This window comes from Molothrus aeneus, chromosome 2 (assembly GCF_037042795.1).
Source record: "Molothrus aeneus isolate 106 chromosome 2, BPBGC_Maene_1.0, whole genome shotgun sequence".
In the NCBI taxonomy this organism is placed as follows: Eukaryota; Metazoa; Chordata; class Aves; order Passeriformes; family Icteridae; genus Molothrus; species Molothrus aeneus.
Genome location: NC_089647.1, coordinates 28,323,446 through 28,342,306, shown reverse-complemented (window position 1 = coordinate 28,342,306; position 18,861 = coordinate 28,323,446). Strand labels below are relative to the sequence as shown.

Here is an 18,861-nt window from a genome sequence, read left to right as displayed (position 1 = left end):
AGAAGCTGTATTCTCCACAGTAAATTATTTATTTAATAAAAATATTTTCTGGAAGAACTGTGCAAGTGTAAAGACCAGTGGAACAGCTGCTTTGATTGGCATAAGAGAAGGATAGGGTGGTAGGGTTATGTAGTCATCAGTACACCTGGAATTCATTCACTGCAATGTTCATAGATGAGTTATTACAGCAAAGAAACTGGAGCCAGACCTGCAAAAGGTGCTACAGGATGTCAACAGTTTGGTTTACTTCATAAAAACAAGAACTTGAAATATTAGAACCTTTACAATACTGTGCAATGACAGGGGAGAGACGATGAAAATCCTTTATACCTGTGAGGGGTTGACCTTGATTGGCTGTCGAATGCCCACCAAGCCTATTAGCAGATACTTGAATACATCTGATAAGGACCTGCTTCAGTATTAGAAGAGGCCACAGAGATTACTCTCATAAACAAAGAAGACATGACAGTGCAAGACAGGGAGAGATTAAGGTTTAAGATATTTTTAAAAAACCAAATCTAAGCATGTAAAGCAGGACATTGGATAGATTAGTGCAAATCCACAGTTCTAGAAACCCCAGCTGAGCTGCTCCATAACTTTACAATGCAAATACTTCCACAAAAATGAAACCTATGTAATTGAATCTTGACCCCATTTGCATGCTTAGACCAAGCAGCTGAGACATCAACCCAGAAAACAAGATGTAAAATAGCAGAAATATTAAATGACATTAGGATATTTCTGCCCCTGAGATAAATAGGTGAACATTGCCCATAACAGCTCCTTGGAATTGGAGTACCTGCCAGATCTAAGGCTTTCAGGAGCCCAGAGGAAGCTGAGTAATAATCACAAGCTCTTCAGTTGCAATGATGACATCTTTTGCTCTCCTTTGTCTGTCAATTGCCATAATTGAATGCATGGCAGGAATTCTGGGAAATGGAATTATCTTGGCTGCCAGTTCATTGAGCTGCATTGGGAGCAAAACATGGCCCCCATATGATATGATCATGATCTCGCTGAGTTCATCTAAATTCATTTTGCAGTCATGGAATACACTGGATTACTTAATGAATATATTTTATGAGCCCTTCTTTTACACAGAAAACCTGCTAACAGCTACCAAGATAATGTTTACATTTCTGAGCTACTCCAGCCTCTGGTTTGGAGCCTGGCTTAGTGTCTTCTATTGCATCAAGGTTGCCAGTTTTACACAGTCTTTCTTCATCTGGCTGAAGCTGAGAATTGCCAGGCTGGTGCCCTGGATGCTGCTCACATCATGGCTCTGCTCCTTCATAGCCGCAATTTCCTTTGCCTGGGATGTCTACGGTGTGCACAAGAACATCACTGCTCCTTCATCCATGACAAACTCTTCAGCATGGACAACCACAAGGAATGACAGCTTTGGTTTATTAATTCTTCCTTATAATGCTGGTATAGGTATGCCTTTAATACTGTCTGTTGTTTCAAGTGTCCTGCTGATTCGGTCTCTGTGGATACACACCAGACGGATGCAAAATAATGCAAGTGGTTTCAGAGATCCCAGCTTAGAGGCCCATATGAAAGCCATCAAGTCAGTCTGTTCCTTCCTTTTCCTTTACATTATATATTTTATTTCTGTTCTTGTCATCTTATTTAACTTTTTTCCACCTTTAAGCAATGGAGAAATGATTTGTGTTGTTTTAATGGCTGCCTGCCCTACAGCACACACATTGGTCTTAATTTGGAGCAATCCCAAATTTCAAGAGCTGCCAGCTAGGATTTGGCACCACACTAACTGTCATGTCAGAACTGCATCCATGTAAAAGACAGTGCCTTAGCCTGGACTTTCTAGTTTAGATCCAGAACAATTAAATTGAAATCATCAGATGCATAAATAATAGATATTGGAATGAGTAGTTTAGGGCCTTGATCAGCAGTCAATAGGAAGGTGGGAATTTGCTTTATGTGGATGTCACTCTTGTTAACAATCATTGTGTATGTTGTCTATTATCGGCTGTACTTTCCTTGGAAATCACCACAGTTTCCCTAAGACAGCAGAAAAACAGGGCCAAGACTCAGACTAGAATGGAATCTCTTGGAATGCTTGAGGTTACAATACCTGATACAAATAGAATAAACATGTTTAAATTAAGCACAGACATGGACACATTCTGCAAATATAAGGCTTCAATGCAGTTTCTAAAACCTTCTAAAGAGGATTCTGAGGAATTCCCAATATTTTCAGAATACCTCATTCATCGTTTTAAAATCTGGTTGAACTCTAGTAAAATATTTCCTGATCCTAAAGGTGTCTATAACATTCCAACATGGTTTAAGAAAGAATGACATGGCCTTTTTGAGATTCCTCCTCTTGCTGAAAGAGTGATCTGTGTCACTGCATTATTGTTACGTCAGAACTGGAGCTTCATGACTCTTTTCCAAATGCATGGCGATGTTACATACTTGTAAAGTAATTGACACTGAAACATACATGACTTGAGCTTTGTGTTCAGTAAGCCCATCCTGGGTCAATGTGTCTGGTTTGGATGCTGCCAGTCTGTTTGAAGCAATGTACCTGTAATTGAGCAGAGTCTGTGCCTGAATTGTTTTATTTTACAAATTAATAAATACCAAGTCAAAGAATAACTTGAGATGGAGTCTTCCTTTCCCTCATGACAGAAACTGGGCCCCAGGTGACAGCACTGGCTTCCATCAAAATTTCTATGCCATTTTACAGACATGCTGAAAGTTGAGCCCATGGCAATGGCACCCTGACATGCCATTGTCAGCACCGTGCATTGTCACCATGCTGGTTCCAGCCCAGCACCATGAGACACCCGTGTTGGGAGGGTTGGTCCATCCTCTGCCCTTCCCTGCTCTCCCTTCACCGGCCTGCAGGAACAAACCTCAGAGCTCTCTGACCACACCAACAGGCAAAACACGTGGGCTGTGCTCAACCCACAATCTGTGTGTGCTGTCCCGCTCCTGCCTGAGCTCTGAGGCACACGGCTGCTCAGCAGGGACACCCTGAACAGCTGCTCTCACACAATTTGGTTTAATGTTCCCTTATTCCACATTCCTCAGGCACATGAGATTCAAAAGCAGTTCTTGTGCTGTTTTCCTGCCTCTATAAATACATCTTCCCTCCAAAGCTTCCTTTCCATAAAATTAAATCAAGTAGTTACCAGTTTTTTAGCATACGTTTGGAAATCTAAGAGGGAAAGCCAACAGAAATATTGGAAAGCACCTCATAAGGTCAGTCTTCTGGGAGACCTTTCTGTCTGTAAGTGACCAGCTAACCAACTATACTCATATTAATAAAATATCTTCAACACATATTATATACACCAACTACGAAATCCCTCTGTTCTATTGAAAAATTAGAATGATTTAATATGTCCACACACAAAAGAAAAACACAATAATCCTCTTTGCAGGACAAATTTGAAAATATCTGATAAAGAGAAGAGGTCATGTCAAGTATGTCTCAGAAACTCTGAAGAGATAACAGTGCAACAAAGGGGGACATTAGGTCATCACCTATAAAATACAAATCTAGACATGTAAAGATGTACACCAGACACTGGACTGCAAATCCACACTTGTAAACACCACAGTTCACCTGCTCCAAAACCTTTCCAATGCAAATTCTTTCAGCAAAATGAAAACCATGTAATTGAATCTTGACCCAATTTGCATGCTTAAACAAATCAGCTGAGCTACCAACCCCTAAAACCAGAGGTAAAACAGCAGAAGTGTTAAATGACATTAGGATACTTCTGCCCCTGAGATAAATAGGTGAGCATTGCCCATAACTGCTCCTTGGAATTGGAGTACCTGCCAGATCTAAGGCTTTCAGGAGCCCAGAGGAAGCTGAGTAATAATCACAAGCTCTTCAGTTGCAATGATGACATCTTTTGCTCTCCTTTGTCTGTCAATTGCCATAATTGAATGCATGGCAGGAATACTGGGAAATGGAATTATCTTGGCTGCCAGTTCATTGAGCTGCATTGGGAGCAAAACATGGCCCCCATATGATATGATCATGATCTCTCTGAGTTCATCTAGAATTACATTGCAATGCTGGATTATACTGGATTTATTCTTAACTATATTTTGTGAACCCTCCTATTTTGAAGAAAATATATTTGGATTTATCAAGACAGGCTATATGTTTCTGAACTGTTCCAGCCTCTGGTTTGGAGCCTGGCTTAGTGTCTTCTATTGCATCAAGGTTGCCAGTTTTACACAGTCTTTCTTCATCTGGCTGAAGCTGAGAATTGCCAGGCTGGTGCCCTGGATGCTGCTCACATCATGGCTCTGCTCCTTCATAGCCGCAATTCCCTTTGCCTGGGATGTCTACGGTGTGCACGAGAACATCACTGCTCCTTCATCCATGACAAACTCTTCAGCAAGGACAACCACAAGGAATGACAGCTCTGGTTTATTAATTCTTCTTTATAATGCTGGTGTAGGTATGCCTTTAATACTGTCTGTTGCTTCAAGCATTCTGCTGATTCGGTCTCTGTGGATACACGCCAGACAGATGCAAAATAATGCAAGTGGCTTCAGGGATCCCAGCTTAGAGGCCCATATGAAAGCCATCAAGTCAGTCTGCTCCTTACTTATCTTTTATGTTACATATTACATAGCTTTCACTTTTCTTTTATTCGATTTGTTTTTGCATTTTAACACCCCAAAATCCATATGTATAACTGTAATGGCCGCCTGTCCTACAGGACACTCCATAGTCTTAATTTGGAGCAATCCAAAATTTCGAGAGCTGCCAGCTAGGATTTGGCAGCACATCAACAGTTCTGTCAGAATTACATCCATGTAAAAGATCATGATTTATCCTGGACTTTCTAGTTGAGTTGTCAGTGAACTTATTTTAAACCATAAGAGTTATAAAGTAATAGAAACTGAAATGGGTAGATTAGATCACTAATCTGGAGTTAAGAAGAATGTGAAAATTGTCTCCTATTTACTCTTCTTTCCTTGAAAATCACAGTTTCTCTAAGACAGCAGAAAAAAAAGGCCAAGATTCAGACCAGACTGTAATCTCTCTTCAAATGCTTAAAGTTACTAATCCATTATACAAACAGATCAGACCTGCTTGATCACAAGCATGCTCATATTTAATTTGGGAATATGATGCTTGAATGCTGTTTCTTGTTAATACAAGCTCCTAAAGATGATGCTGAAGAATTCCCAATAAGATGGGAATATCTTACTCATAATATTTCACTACTGCTGAATTGTAGAAAAAAAAGTTATAGACTCTAAAACTGTTTTTAAAACTCCGGCAAGGTTCAGTATGAAATGACATAGCCTTTTGAGCTTCCTTGCTCTTGCTGAAGTAGTGACCTGTGTCTGTGTTCCCAGTGAAATGATGCAGTGGAGGACTCACCAAAGTCCTGTGGTCATAGGTAATAGGAGAAGTCTCAATACATTCTTGGTACATTAGGACTGGAGCTTCTGAATCCTTTCCAGCTGCACTGGGAATTTATTTACTTTTAAAATGATTGTCACTGAAACATACTTGACCTGAGCCTTATATTGATTATGCCCATCCTGATTCAATGTGTCTGGATTGGATGCTGTCAATCTGTTTGAAGCAATGTACCTGTAATTGAGCTGAGTCTGTGCCTGAATTGTTTTATTTTACAAATTAATAAATACCGAGTCAAAGAATAACTTGAGATGGAGTCTTCCTTTCCCTCATGACAGAAACTGGGCCCCAGGTGACAGCACTGGCTTCCATGAATATTTTGTATGCCATTTTACAGACATGCTGAAAGTTGAGCCCATGGCAATGGCACCCTGACATGCCATTGTCAGCACCGTGCATTGTCACCATGCTGGTTCCAGCCCAGCACCATGAGACACCCGTGTTGGGAGGGTTGGTCCATCCTCTGCCCTTCCCTGCTCTCCCTTCACCGGCCTGCAGGAACAAACCTCAGAGCTCTCTGACCACACCAACAGGCAAAACACGTGGGCTGTGCTCAACCCACAATCTGTGTGTGCTGTCCCGCTCCTGCCTGAGCTCTGAGGCACACGGCTGCTCAGCAGGGACACCCTGAACAGCTGCTCTCACACAATTTGGTTTAATGTTCCCTTATTCCACATTCCTCAGGCACATGAGATTCAAAAGCAGTTCTTGTGCTGTTTTCCTGCCTCTATAAGAACATCTTCCCTCCAAAGCTTCCTTTCCATAAAATTAAATCAAATCGTTTCCAATTCATTCAGATGAATTCAGAGATCTAAGATGGAAAGCCAACAGAAATATTGGAAAGCACCTCATAAGGTCAGTCTTCTGGGAGACCTTTCTCTCTGTAAGTGACCAGCTAACCAACTATGGCCATATGAATAAAAATATCTTCAACATGCATAATATACACCATCTACTAAATCACTGTGTTCTATTGCATAACTTTGACAAGGATTTGTTCTGGGAAAGAAAGTAGTAACTCCTGTATTGGTAGGAATGTGATGTTTCTTGGGATTTGGATCCTCTGAAGACATGAATCATGTCTGACTGTAAGCATTTTTCTCATTTTTCTCTTCTGTTTGTAATAAAAAGGCGGATTGGTTCACCCCACCTTAAACCTACCATTTTGCAACCTGAAGAAGCTTTGGAAGTTATGGAATCAGAACCTTCCAAAACATATGAACTGTTTCCACACACACCAATGTCACATAATTGCAATGGCAGCTAGATTCAAGTCTGGTACAGAGACGCAAATCATGAAACAAACCAAATTCAAAGCTCATCTTGCTCTAACATTGCTGAAAGACATCATGCAAATCACCTTGTCCTGTAGCTCTTTGCATTGAAGATCCAGGTAAACATCACAAGAATTTCTAAGATGCTCACATGCAACATAAAACTATGAGGCCAAGAAAACCATTTCCTATTAAAAACATCTTTCCAGATTTCTAGAATTTAATGATGAAAAAACTCACCAGTGAGTAATTCAGAGGAAGAAAGAAAAAAGCCATCCCCAATTTTTTTTAAAGCACAGTCTTTTCCAAGAAAAAAAACCCAGTAATCTGATTAGAGTCCTTAGGTCAAGGCAAGAAATGCAAATATCTACATGAGAGATCACTACAGGATCCTTCTCTGATTTGCATTCCTATAAGCATGCCTGGAATTTTCAACATTGACATTCAGGGCAACATGCAATGGAGTCAATTTTCAGTGCCCATCACAGCAGGATTTTAAAAAAAGCAAAACCTGTGTGCCAGGCTGTACTGCTTTTTTGTGTATGTGGGGACAGGGAAAGACAAAGAGCTATGAATGGACATTCTGGTGAAAGTAAGGCCTTGTTTGGGGGTTTGGCTGCCTTGTTTCAGAGCCAGCTTCCACAGTCCACCTGACTGGCCTTTTAGCATATTGCTGAGTGAAGCCTCAGTGGGGCTTGGAGCCCTCTACATTCAGGAGCTGCTTCTAAGCTTGATGGTCAACCTTGGTCTCTCCTTGAGCTGTGCTGCACCTTTGCCTGGGCCTTTCCACCTGCTTAGCTCACTTGGATCCTGATCCTGGCCTGCAGATTGGAATTATTGGCTTGATCCTGGGCATGTCTTATCACTCTGGATATGGCTGGCAATCCCTGGACTTGTAGCTGTCCCTTATTGTTCTCACAGAGCTTATCTGCTGTCCTTGCCCACATCATAGGTGGACTGCAGGCCTGACAGTGCCCTCACTGTCTTTGCCTTGCCTTCTGGGGATCCCTTCAACTTGGGCAAAATAACTGAATTTATTTCCAATCAATAAGAGGTTCCCAATCAATAACAGACATGGGGAGTGAGAAAGAAAGAACAAAACAGGGACAAAATGCTTCAGCGTGGGATCCCCACAGGCTGCAGCTCCTGCCACGAGCCTTCCCCATGGTGGGATCTCCACAGGATGCAGCTTCCTTCAGGGCACAACCACCTGCTGCCAAGGGGGCTCTGCTCAGGCTGCAGTGTGGATATCTGCTGCAGTGTGACCCTGCTAGGGCCTGCAGGGTCACAGTCTACATCAGCATGGTCCTCTCCAGGGAAAGCATGGCAATGTCTGCTCTGGTGCCCAGAGCAACTTGTCCCCTTCCTTCTTCACTGACCTGGCTGTCTGCAAGACTGTTTCCCTCACATTTCTCTCTCTGTCCTCTCACTCACAGTTGCTGTGCACTGGTCTTTACCCTTCTTTCAACGAGTTGTCACACAGATGTCACCGGCAGCACTGCTGGGCAGAGCCGTGGCCAATGGTGGGTCCCTTTTGGGGGTAACTGGGACTGGTTCTGTGTGACACAGGGGCACGTTCTGGTCTCTTCTCACACAAACCACCCCTGCAGCCTCCCCACTGCCAAAACCTTGCCCGTAAACCCCACACATATCACACAGACATTTGCTGGTTCTCTTGTGGCAAGAGGCTCAGGCTCCACGCTGAATGGGGCTTTGAGTTGCCTGGTCTACAGGAAGATGTCCCTGCCTATGGCAGGGGGTTAGAACTGGATGGTCTTTAAGGCCCCCTTCAACCCAAACCATTCTGTGATTCTGTGATTCCATGAGTGAGCTTAAAAGAGCTGAATTTAAACAGCAGTGAAGCTCCACAGTTTTCTTTTACTAAAAGGGAAGTGATACATATTTGCTCACCTTTTTCTGTTGGAAGTGTCTGTCAATAGCATGCTACAGAGCTGTTCCTGTCAAAAAACCAAACACACTTTTATATTTCTTCAAGGTGAAAGTGAGATTTTAAAAGTGGATGAGAAAGGAACTGCTTTTCAAAAGATTTTCATGCCAAAAATTGTATAAGTGTGACAACTTTAAAAACTCTCATACAGGTACACTTGCAAAATTTGGAAGCATAATGTTCTAATTGATTTTAAAAACTTTCTAAGGACGATCTTCTGTGAGTTTTGAACCCATTTGTTAAACATATCAAACCAGAACAATCTTTGATTGGTTTGCAAGTTTTGACAGCAGAGAATTTGGATATTTACTGCTGAATTTCACCAAAGAAGTTTGCAGATGTGATAGTGGGAAAGCCATTCAAACAAGTATCAAATGAAACTGAACATAGAGCAAGGTCTCTGAATCACTGTGTCACAAATTGATAAAAAAACCCCTAGAATCTAAGAAAGTAATGAAACATATCAGATTACATTGCTCTCACTTAAAAAAATTATAATAAAACAAAATTTAATGAGAAGAGAAAAAGAGTTTGTAGCAATACTAAAATGAAATAATTTTTAAAATATTGTTCATTTTATATTGAATTATTTAATTATTTATTTTGATGTGTATTATAATAATCAGTATCTGGACATAACATGCACATAACACATAGAGTCATGTATATATATGAAATATATAAACAATTATACATTTATCTGGGGTGAATGGTCACAAAATTTTACTTCTTCAGGTGCATATTGAAAACAGTTTTATCACTGCCCTAGGCAATCATAGATTACCTAAAGCATTGGAAAATGCAGACAACCCAAAGAAACAACCTAGAAAGCATCTCAAAATTTCTCATTTGATCAGTGCTGACAGCTTCTTAATGTGCTGATAGCAACCTGTGTCACTGCATTTCTGAAGAGCTTTTGTGTATTTGCTTCTGTGTTCTGGGCTACAGATAAAACATTTAGTGTCAAAGTTTTTCAATGAACTCAAGCCTCTCCACTCACCTGTTTCTTTCCAGATGTGGAAAGAGTTTTCATTCAGTTCTTTTAGCAAGTATAGCAGAATTTTAAAGGTATGCATATTCCATATGAAGGAAAACGGACTCGATTAATAATTGTTCCTGTATGCAATGTTGTATATTGCCAGAACTTAAATTCCTTGGGAAATTCCTGCACTTTTCCAAGATGCTTGTGAAAAACAGGCACGTGAAGTACTCTGCTAAAACGATTTTCCTTTTGTCTGTGTTTATCTTCCCACAGATTTTTGTCCTCTTTTGGGACAATCTGAGCAAGCACACAATGATCAGTATAATACTTAAAAATATCAAAACACAAAAAGGAAAGTATGAAAATCCTCCTTGCAGCAACAATTTGAATATACCTAATAAAGCAAAGGACCTGCCCTTAGATAAAGAGATGTAATGACAAGTATTTGTCATAAACCCTGTAGGCTTATCAGTGCAAGACAGGGAGAGATTAAGGCATCAGGTATAAAAAACAAATCTAGACATGTAAAGAAGAACATAACCAATGGAGTGCAAGCTCACATTTGTAAACACCACAGCTCACCTGCTCCATAACCCTTCCAGTGTAAATCCCTTCACCATTGCAATGCAAACTCTTTGGCCAAATTAAAAACCTGTTATTGAATCTTCATTCAATTTGCATGCTTAAACAAATCAGCTGAGCTACCAGCCCAGAAAACAAGATGTAAAACAGCAGAAATATTAAATGACATTAGGATACTTCTGCCCCTGAGATAAATAGGTGAACATTGCCCATAACAGCTCCTTGGAATTGGAGTGCCTGCCAGATCTAAGGCTTTCAGGAGCCCAGAGGAAGCTGAGTGATAATCACAAGCTCTTCAGTTGCAATGATGACATCTTTTGCTCTCCTTTGTCTGTCAATTGCCATAATTGAATGCATGGCAGGAATTCTGGGAAATGGAATTATCTTGGCTGCCAGTTCATTGAGCTGCATTGGGAGCAAAACATGGCCCCCATATGATATGATTGTGATCTCACTGAGTTCATCTAGATTCATTGTGCAGTCATGGAATATACTAGAATACTTAATGAGTATATTTTATGAAAACTTCTTTTGTCAAGAAAACGTGAACATAGCTTCCAAGACAATTTTTACATTTCTGAACTACTCCAGCCTCTGGTTTGGAGCCTGGCTTAGTGTCTTCTATTGCATCAAGGTTGCCAGTTTTCCACAGTCTTTCTTCATCTGGCTGAAACTGAGAATTGCCAGGCTGGTGCCCTGGATGCTGCTCACATCATGGCTCTGCTCCTTCATAGCCGCAATTTCCTTTGCCTGGGATGTCTACGGTGTGCACGAGAACATCACTGCTCCTTCATCCATGACAAACTCTTCAGCATGGACAACCACAAGGAAAGACAATTTGGGTTTATTAATTCTTCTCTGTAATACTGGTGTAGGTATGCCTTTAATACTGTGTATGGTTTCAAGTATCGTGCTGATTCAGTCTCTGTGGATACACACCAGACGGATGCAAAATAATGCAAGTGGTTTCAGAGATCCCAGCTTAGAGACCCATATGAAAGCCATCAAGTCAGTCTGCTCCTTCCTTTTCCTTTACATTATATATTTTATTTCTGTTCTTGTCATCTTATTTAACTTTTTTCCACCTTTAAGCAATGGAGAAATGATTTGTGTTGTTTTAATGGCTGCCTGCCCTACAGCACACACATTGGTCTTAATTTGGAGCAATCCCAAATTTCAAGAGCTGCCAGCTAGGATTTGGCACCACACTAACTGTCATGTCAGAACTGCATCCATGTAAAAGACAGTGCCTTAGCCTGGACTTTCTAGTTTAGATCCAGAACAGTTAAATTGAAATCATCAGAGGTATAAATAATAGATGTTGGAATGAGTAGATTAGGGCCTTGATCAGCAGTCAATAGGAAGGTGGGAATTTGCTTTATGTGGATGTCACTCTTGTTAACAATCATTGTGTATGTTGTCTATTATCGGCTGTACTTTCCTTGGAAATCACCACAGTTTCCCTAAGACAGCAGAAAAACAGGGCCAAGACTCAGACTAGAATGGAATCTCTTGGAATGCTTGAGGTTACAATACCTGATACAAATAGAATAGACATGTTTAAGCACAGACATGGACACATTCTGCAAATATAAGGCTTCAATGCAGTTTCTGGTTACTAAAACCTTCTAAAGAGGATTCTGAGGAATTCCCAATATTTTCAGAATACCTCATTCATCGTTTTAAAATCTGGTTGAACTCTAGTAAAATATTTCCTGATCCTAAAGGTGTCTATAACATTCCAACATGGTTTAAGAAAGAATGACATGGCCTTTTTGAGATTCCTCCTCTTGCTGAAAGAGTGATCTGTGTCACTGCATTATTGTTACGTCAGAACTGGAGCTTCATGACTCTTTTCCAAATGCATGGCGATGTTACATACTTGTAAAGTAATTGACACTGAAACATACATGACTTGAGCTTTGTGTTCAGTAAGCCCATCCTGGGTCAATGTGTCTGGTTTGGATGCTGCCAGTCTGTTTGAAGCAATGTACCTGTAATTGAGCAGAGTCTGTGCCTGAATTGTTTTATTTTACAAATTAATAAATACCAAGTCAAAGAATAACTTGAGATGGAGTCTTCCTTTCCCTCATGACAGAAACTGGGCCCCAGGTGACAGCACTGGCTTCCATGAATATTTTGTATGCCATTTTACAGACATGCTGAAAGTTGAGCCCATAGCAATGGCACCCTGACATGCCATTGTCAGCACCGTACATTGTCACCATGCTGGTTCCAGCCCAGCACCATGAGACACCCGTGTTGGGAGGGTTGGTCCATCCTCTGCCCTTCCCTGCTCTCCCTTCACCGGCCTGCAGGAACAAACCTCAGAGCTCTCTGACCACACCAACAGGCAAAACACGTGGGCTGTGCTCAACCCACAATCTGTGTGTGCTGTCCCGCTCCTGCCTGAGCTCTGAGGCACACGGCTGCTCAGCAGGGACACCCTGAACAGCTGCTCTCACACAATTTGGTTTAATGTTCCCTTATTCCACATTCCTCAGGCACATGAGATTCAAAAGCAGTTCTTGTGCTATTTTCCAACCTCTATAAGTACATCTTCCCTCCAAAGCTTCCTTTCCATAAAATTAAATCAAGTAGTTACCAGTTCTTTAGCATACGTTTGGAAATCTAAGATGGAAAGCCAACAGAAATATTGGAAAGCACCTCATAAGGTCAGTCTTCTGGGAGACCTTTCTGTCTGTAACTAATCTCCTAACTAACTCTGTCCATATGAATAAAAATATTTTTAACATGCATTATATACACCCTCTACTAAATCCCTGTGTTCTATTGGATAAATTGCAAGATAAATTTGTCAAGGAATTTTTTCTGGGAAAGAAAGTAGCAACCTCTGTATTAGTTAGGAATGTGATATTTCTTGGGATTCGGATCCTCTGAAGACATGCATCTTGTCTGAGAGCAGGCAATTTCTCTTTTCTCTGTTCTGTTTGTAATCTAAAGGTGATTTGTTCCGTCCACCTTTAACCTGTCATTTTGCAACATGAAGAAGGTTTGGAAGTCATGGAATCAGAACCTTCCAAAACGTATGAACTGTTTCCACACACACCAATGTCACATAATTGCAATGGCAGCTAGATTCAAGTCTGGTACAGTGAATCAAATCATGAGTCAAACAAAATTCAAAGCTCATCCTGCTCTAACATTGCTGAAAGACATCATGCAAATCACCTTGTCCTGTAGCTCTTCACATTGAGCATCCAGGAAAAAACTCACAAGATTTTCTAAGAAACTGCACACATGTAACATAAAGCAATGAGGCCAGCATTTGAAACAAAGCCCTTTTCTGTTAAAAGTACTTTTCTGTATTACTGTAATTTAATTATTAAAAAAGTCATCAGTGAGCAATTCAAAAAAGAGAATGGACTCCATTTCTTTTCCAAAGCACAGTATTTTCCAAGTGAAACAATAGTAATTTGATTAGAATCCTTAGCTCAAGGCAAGAAATTAAAACATCTGCATGAGAGATGACTACAGGATCCTTCTCTGATTTGCATTCCTATAAGCATGCCTGGAGTTTTCATTATGGAAATTCTGGACAACATCTGATGGACTCTGCTTTCAATGCCCACCAGAACATGATTAAAGAATTGGTAGCACATGTACAATTAGCAGTTGGGCACATTATCTGATGGTCCCTTATTAGCTCTGCATGTGCATATTGAAATGAAAGGCAGGAATGAACATTTAACTGGATAGAGTCATACACCAAAATACACATCTATTAAATGGACAGTTTCTTCACCAAAATTCCTTCTTTTTTCATCTCAGAGGAACTTAGTTTGTTGAGAAATGGAAATGCAAGTCTTACTCATTGCTTCAGGCTGCAAGAGTCTTTCACAAGCCAAAAATTTGTTGTGTATTCAGGCCAATTCACTGAGCTCTTTTTGCACCTTTTACTTATGCAGTTAAATCTCTTAGAAAACTATCTTTCTTTTATGAAGGGACATTAAAATTATGATATCTGCACTTGGCTTTTGAATTATTTTCATCTATCCTATGAAATGGAATGAACACTACGCTAAGCTCAGAGTTGAAAAACAAATATTCTATTATCTTCAAGTAGCTGCACACATATGCAAATGTGTGTTGAATTAACCTAAAATGCAGAATGGGCAGAAATTTCAGTTCAGCCATGACAGCATACATGTGTTTGTGAAAGTCCAGGAGGAACTAATGTTAGTTGCTCAAAAAACAAAGGAAATTTCTGCTTAAGGGAGTTGTCAGCAAATCACTGTTTGTTTTTACGACAGCCACAGAAAGGTTGTATCCACAAGTACATCTTACATTCATGGATTCCCAGATCACTTATCAGGGAAAAAAGGAGACCTGAATAGAAAACCTCATTATTCAGTGTTTTGAAAGTTGACATTGCTTTAAAAACCACCAGCAAGGGTATCAGTAAAAATCAGATTTAATACTAAGCAACAGCATGACAAAGGTCATTGGCAAGGTTCACTCTACTACTTACTAGATGGTTAAGGCACACCAAGGGTAAAAAAGCAACAAAAAAAATCCACTCAATCTAAACAGAAATTAACCAAGTACTATCTATTTGTGTGTGTGTTTAGCTGTGTGTGATAAAAGGATAGAAAGGGCAAGGATAAAAAGAAACACAGCCTAAAAGCTTAATAGCACTCAAACTTAACAGTACTTTACTTGTACCTTAAACTTGACAATTTAGTAATGGAACGACACTGAACAGCATTTAACATAACTTAAATTATAACTTAAACTTAAAAATTTAGCAAAGGAATAGCACTCAACAGCATTTAACTTAGCTTATAACTTAAATAAAAGTTACTTACAGGCCTAATTTACTTAGATACCTAAGATACTTAAAGTACTTGAGAGAGCAGCATTTCTCCTGTTTTGCCATAGCTATGCACACTTGTATGTGCACAGACATAAAGAGTCAGTGCAAGGTACTTGTGAAAAATTCCCCTCAAAGGTCATACATGGTCTCCTTGAGCCAGGTCTCATAAACTCTTGGTGATCTATATCATACCCAAGATAGCTCAACCACCTTAGAAGGCATAAAATCAGCAGGATGGTTTCTGTGGTAGTGTTGGAAACAAAAAAGTTTTAATTAAAGGCAAAATAACAAACCTCTTTACAGAGAAAAACTGAGCCAGGGCAAGAGGTTCTTGCTCCTGGTAAAACACCTCACAAAAGCAATTAGTTTCTTTGTTCTATTCTTTTTCTAGTAAATTGCTTAGGCAGGACTTTTTGGCTTCTGTCCAGTTGGCTATCCTTAAGTTTGAGGTGAAGTCCCCCAGGTCCTATGAGGTGTCTTTTTACCTCATCGAGGAAAAAACATCTGGGCTTTTTTCCTTTTTAAAGAGTCAAAGGATACTTTTGTCACTCAGTCAACAGGGGGCACATTCCTACACGAAGGTAACAAAATACTCACTTTGGATGCCCTTGCATGTCCTCAATGGGCAAAGGGGCCTCAAGGAGTGGGGGTACCAGCCCAGGATCCATTTTTATTTGGTGATCTCCAAGTGCAGCAAAGGAAAGTTTGCTGGGCCAGAGGGAGGTTGCTGGTTCCAGCCACTGTGGCCCAGGAGAGCTCCAAGGGTCTCATTTTGGAGCGCTGTTTGTAGACTGCAAGTGAGCGGGCCTTAGTCATAAAAATGTTCCAACCTGGCCATGCTTCAGGTCAGCACCCTTTCTTTGAAAGTGTGAAATACAAAGCTGGGTTTTGTGTCAGGTACACATAGGCAATGTGTGTATTTGTGATTGTGAGATGTGTGGAAACCGACCATGGGACAGTTATAAAGACGAATTCTAATAATAACTGAGGAAAGTAAAGCATGGAAGAAGGCCTCTGAACCTATCCTTTGTTCGCAATTAACCATTATAAGTCTTCAGCTGATTTAAAAGCATTTGAATTAAAGATTTAAGGATGTTGCTTTTTGACAGGAACTTTCTGCTTGTAGCTAAGCCTTAAAGAGTTTTGAAGTATAATTTAGAATATTGCTTGTAGTAAGGATCTTTGAAACCATAGCTTTGGAATATATAAAAAGGAAACATGCTTATCTCACACCTTAACAAAACAGTGAAAAGCAGCTTGAGAAAGGAAGATGAACATCAACTCAAGGATTAATAGTTTGGACCAAGGGAAGCTGGACATCACTGTTATGAGATTTATAGCCCTTGCAATCAAAAGATGGACACACATCTGGAATCTGGACCTCACCAGCTGGGAGACTTCTTTCTTCTTTCAGAAGCTAGACCCCTAGCATCTGGGGATACTCCTTTTCTAGGATACATCCTGAGAAAAACTAAATCACAATAGTGTATAGAATTGTGACATAAAAAATGAGAATAGAAACTGCTGATGAGTTAAAATTGGGAATAGAAACTGCTGAGAAAGCTTATGAGTACCCCTATAAACACCTGTAAGCCTCAACTATCGATGTGCAGTTGGAGGGAAAGCTTCCCCCACTGTACCCAGCGCTGTATTACTCATACTTTACCATATTAATTAATAAATTGATTGCTGCTTGAATATTGGCCTAGTCAGGCTTCTCATTTATAACAAAAGTGTGAGAATACGGATGTTACACCATTCAGGCAAGAAAAACAGCTTCCACGGTTGTTCATAAAAATTCCAGGAGCTCGTTAGGCAGCACAAGTTTCCGGGAGCAAACAGTGTTTCTGATGAGCTCAAGGAGCTGGGCCCAGGGGCTGCTCATCAAGGCCGAGGCCTAACGAGCATTCCTCAGATCACAGACAGTGCAGCTGAAAGGGCAGGGGCTGGTGGATAAACCAGCACAGCCAGTAGAAAGCTGAAGTGACAGGCAGCAACCTAAATGGTCTAAGAGGAAAGAGCTACCAAATTCTTTCCCAGACTTGTCTTAACAAATGCTGAGAAGATCCCACTGCATAAGAATAAGGCATCAAATAACTTGCACTTTCAAATGTGGGAAGAGAGTTGAAAGGGCAGATGAACGTGACACACACACTTGGTACAGAAGCAAGAGAACAAAAGGGTCAGAAAAATGAAGGGAACAACATAGACTATTGTATAACTGGGTACAAGTGCAAGAAACTAGCAGTATAAAGGGAATTAATAAACTAATTAATTGGTGTAGCTTTCCTTAATTATCTATTGCTGTATCTCAGCATTCAACTACGTGTTTCTCCATCACTTATGTTGGACACAGTCACAATTTTCAACTCCTGGACAGGCAAGATCATCAGAGTCTTCAGTGTTTGATACATTCCTTCCAATCAGGAGCATAAGGACACATTATGTATCCCTATGGGGATCCAATCCCTTTGCTTTACCAAATCAATTTCATCCAATCTCCATAGCCTTGGTTATTGATAATACTTAGGCTGACTCTACTCTATGTGTATGATGCTCAGTTTTTCTTTTGAAATCTCTTCAGACAGCAGTCACAAAGCTGATGCAGTTTAATTGACACAGCTTGCACTGAATTAACTTTTTTTTTTTGCCTGTTCTTTCTGGGCACAATATGGAAATGTAAAGAAGGATGATCCACAGGTTCTATTCATTTAACATAGAAAGAGTTAAATGCAGCAACTAAGAGAACATGCAAACAGCTATTCACTGTGGTTTGCATCCCTGTGACTACTGGTGGGCTTTTACAATCAAAGCATTCTATCCTCAGCTAAGAGAAATGGAAAATCCTATTGCATTTTTAAGGCTTTCCTGGACATCCACAACTTTGTCTTTTTCTGGATATATACTTTAAGAGCAATACTATCATCCTGATTTTAGTTTGATTAACCTATACGCAGATGATACTCGTGAAATGTAACAAATAACTTTCACATAGCATATTGAAAATATGCCTAATACATTTATTATAATGAAAAATTATAAAACCCTCCAAACATTAGTAAAAAGTGACTAATCACATCTGATGCCTAAATTTTCAGTTTTGAAATTATTTCCCTGTAAAGATATAGTCATTCTTCTGTTTTCCAAATATGAAAATTTAAGGATTCAATCAGCTGTACATAATAGCAGACCCGGCAACTCTTGAACAGATTTTCTCCTTTATGTATCAAGACATGAGACATAATGTTTACTGCAAATTCCATTCTCCTTGACAGAAGATTCTGCCATGCAGAAAGAGCACAAAAAATATTTACGTCTATATCTTTTATTAATTAAGAGGCTATTTTTTACCACACATTTTAGATTAATAGCTATTCACAAAGCAAATACACTTGCATAGTTCCCACTTTCTCTTTCTGTCTCACATGCCCACACACTCATAGTAACCTGTAATTGAATTACAAAAGGAAAACAGATTTAAATTATTAGCAATAAACAATCATCGGTGCTGAAGGAAGAAAACATACAAACATTGCAAGCAGCAATGTTGATTAATGAGTGATTTGCATCCCTAAGATGCATCTTAAGCTAGAACAGTGGTGTTATGCTGGTTTGGTCTGAAGAAATTGTGGGTTTGGAAACCAGCTACCAGAGAGACCTGGTCCACTGTTTTTAACTTGTACCTTCAAATTCAGAGATGAAAAATTTAAATATTCAGAAGAAAAGTTTAGAAACCTTATCTTACAAAAAAGAATAAACACAGACATACACATCACCTGGTTCCTACTGAAACTTGAATCATTTTGA

General features: G+C 39.9%; 3 protein-coding genes across 3 annotated transcripts; all 3 read left to right on the top strand.

The window, feature by feature from the left end:
* Positions 1-866: 866 nt before the first annotated feature.
* LOC136569533 (taste receptor type 2 member 40-like) lies at positions 867-1,802 on the top strand. The gene has a single exon (XM_066569921.1). It carries the CDS (start codon positions 867-869, stop codon positions 1,800-1,802), a length of 936 nt encoding a protein of 311 aa, XP_066426018.1.
* Positions 1,803-3,883: 2,081 nt separating this feature from the next.
* On the top strand, positions 3,884-4,819 carry LOC136569518 (taste receptor type 2 member 40-like). Its single transcript, XM_066569917.1, has one exon. The coding sequence runs from the start codon at positions 3,884-3,886 to the stop codon at positions 4,817-4,819; it is 936 nt and encodes a 311-aa protein (XP_066426014.1).
* Positions 4,820-10,521: 5,702 nt separating this feature from the next.
* On the top strand, positions 10,522-11,457 carry LOC136569509 (taste receptor type 2 member 40-like). Its single transcript, XM_066569906.1, has one exon. It carries the CDS (start codon positions 10,522-10,524, stop codon positions 11,455-11,457), a length of 936 nt encoding a protein of 311 aa, XP_066426003.1.
* The last annotated feature ends 7,404 nt before the right edge of the window (positions 11,458-18,861 follow it).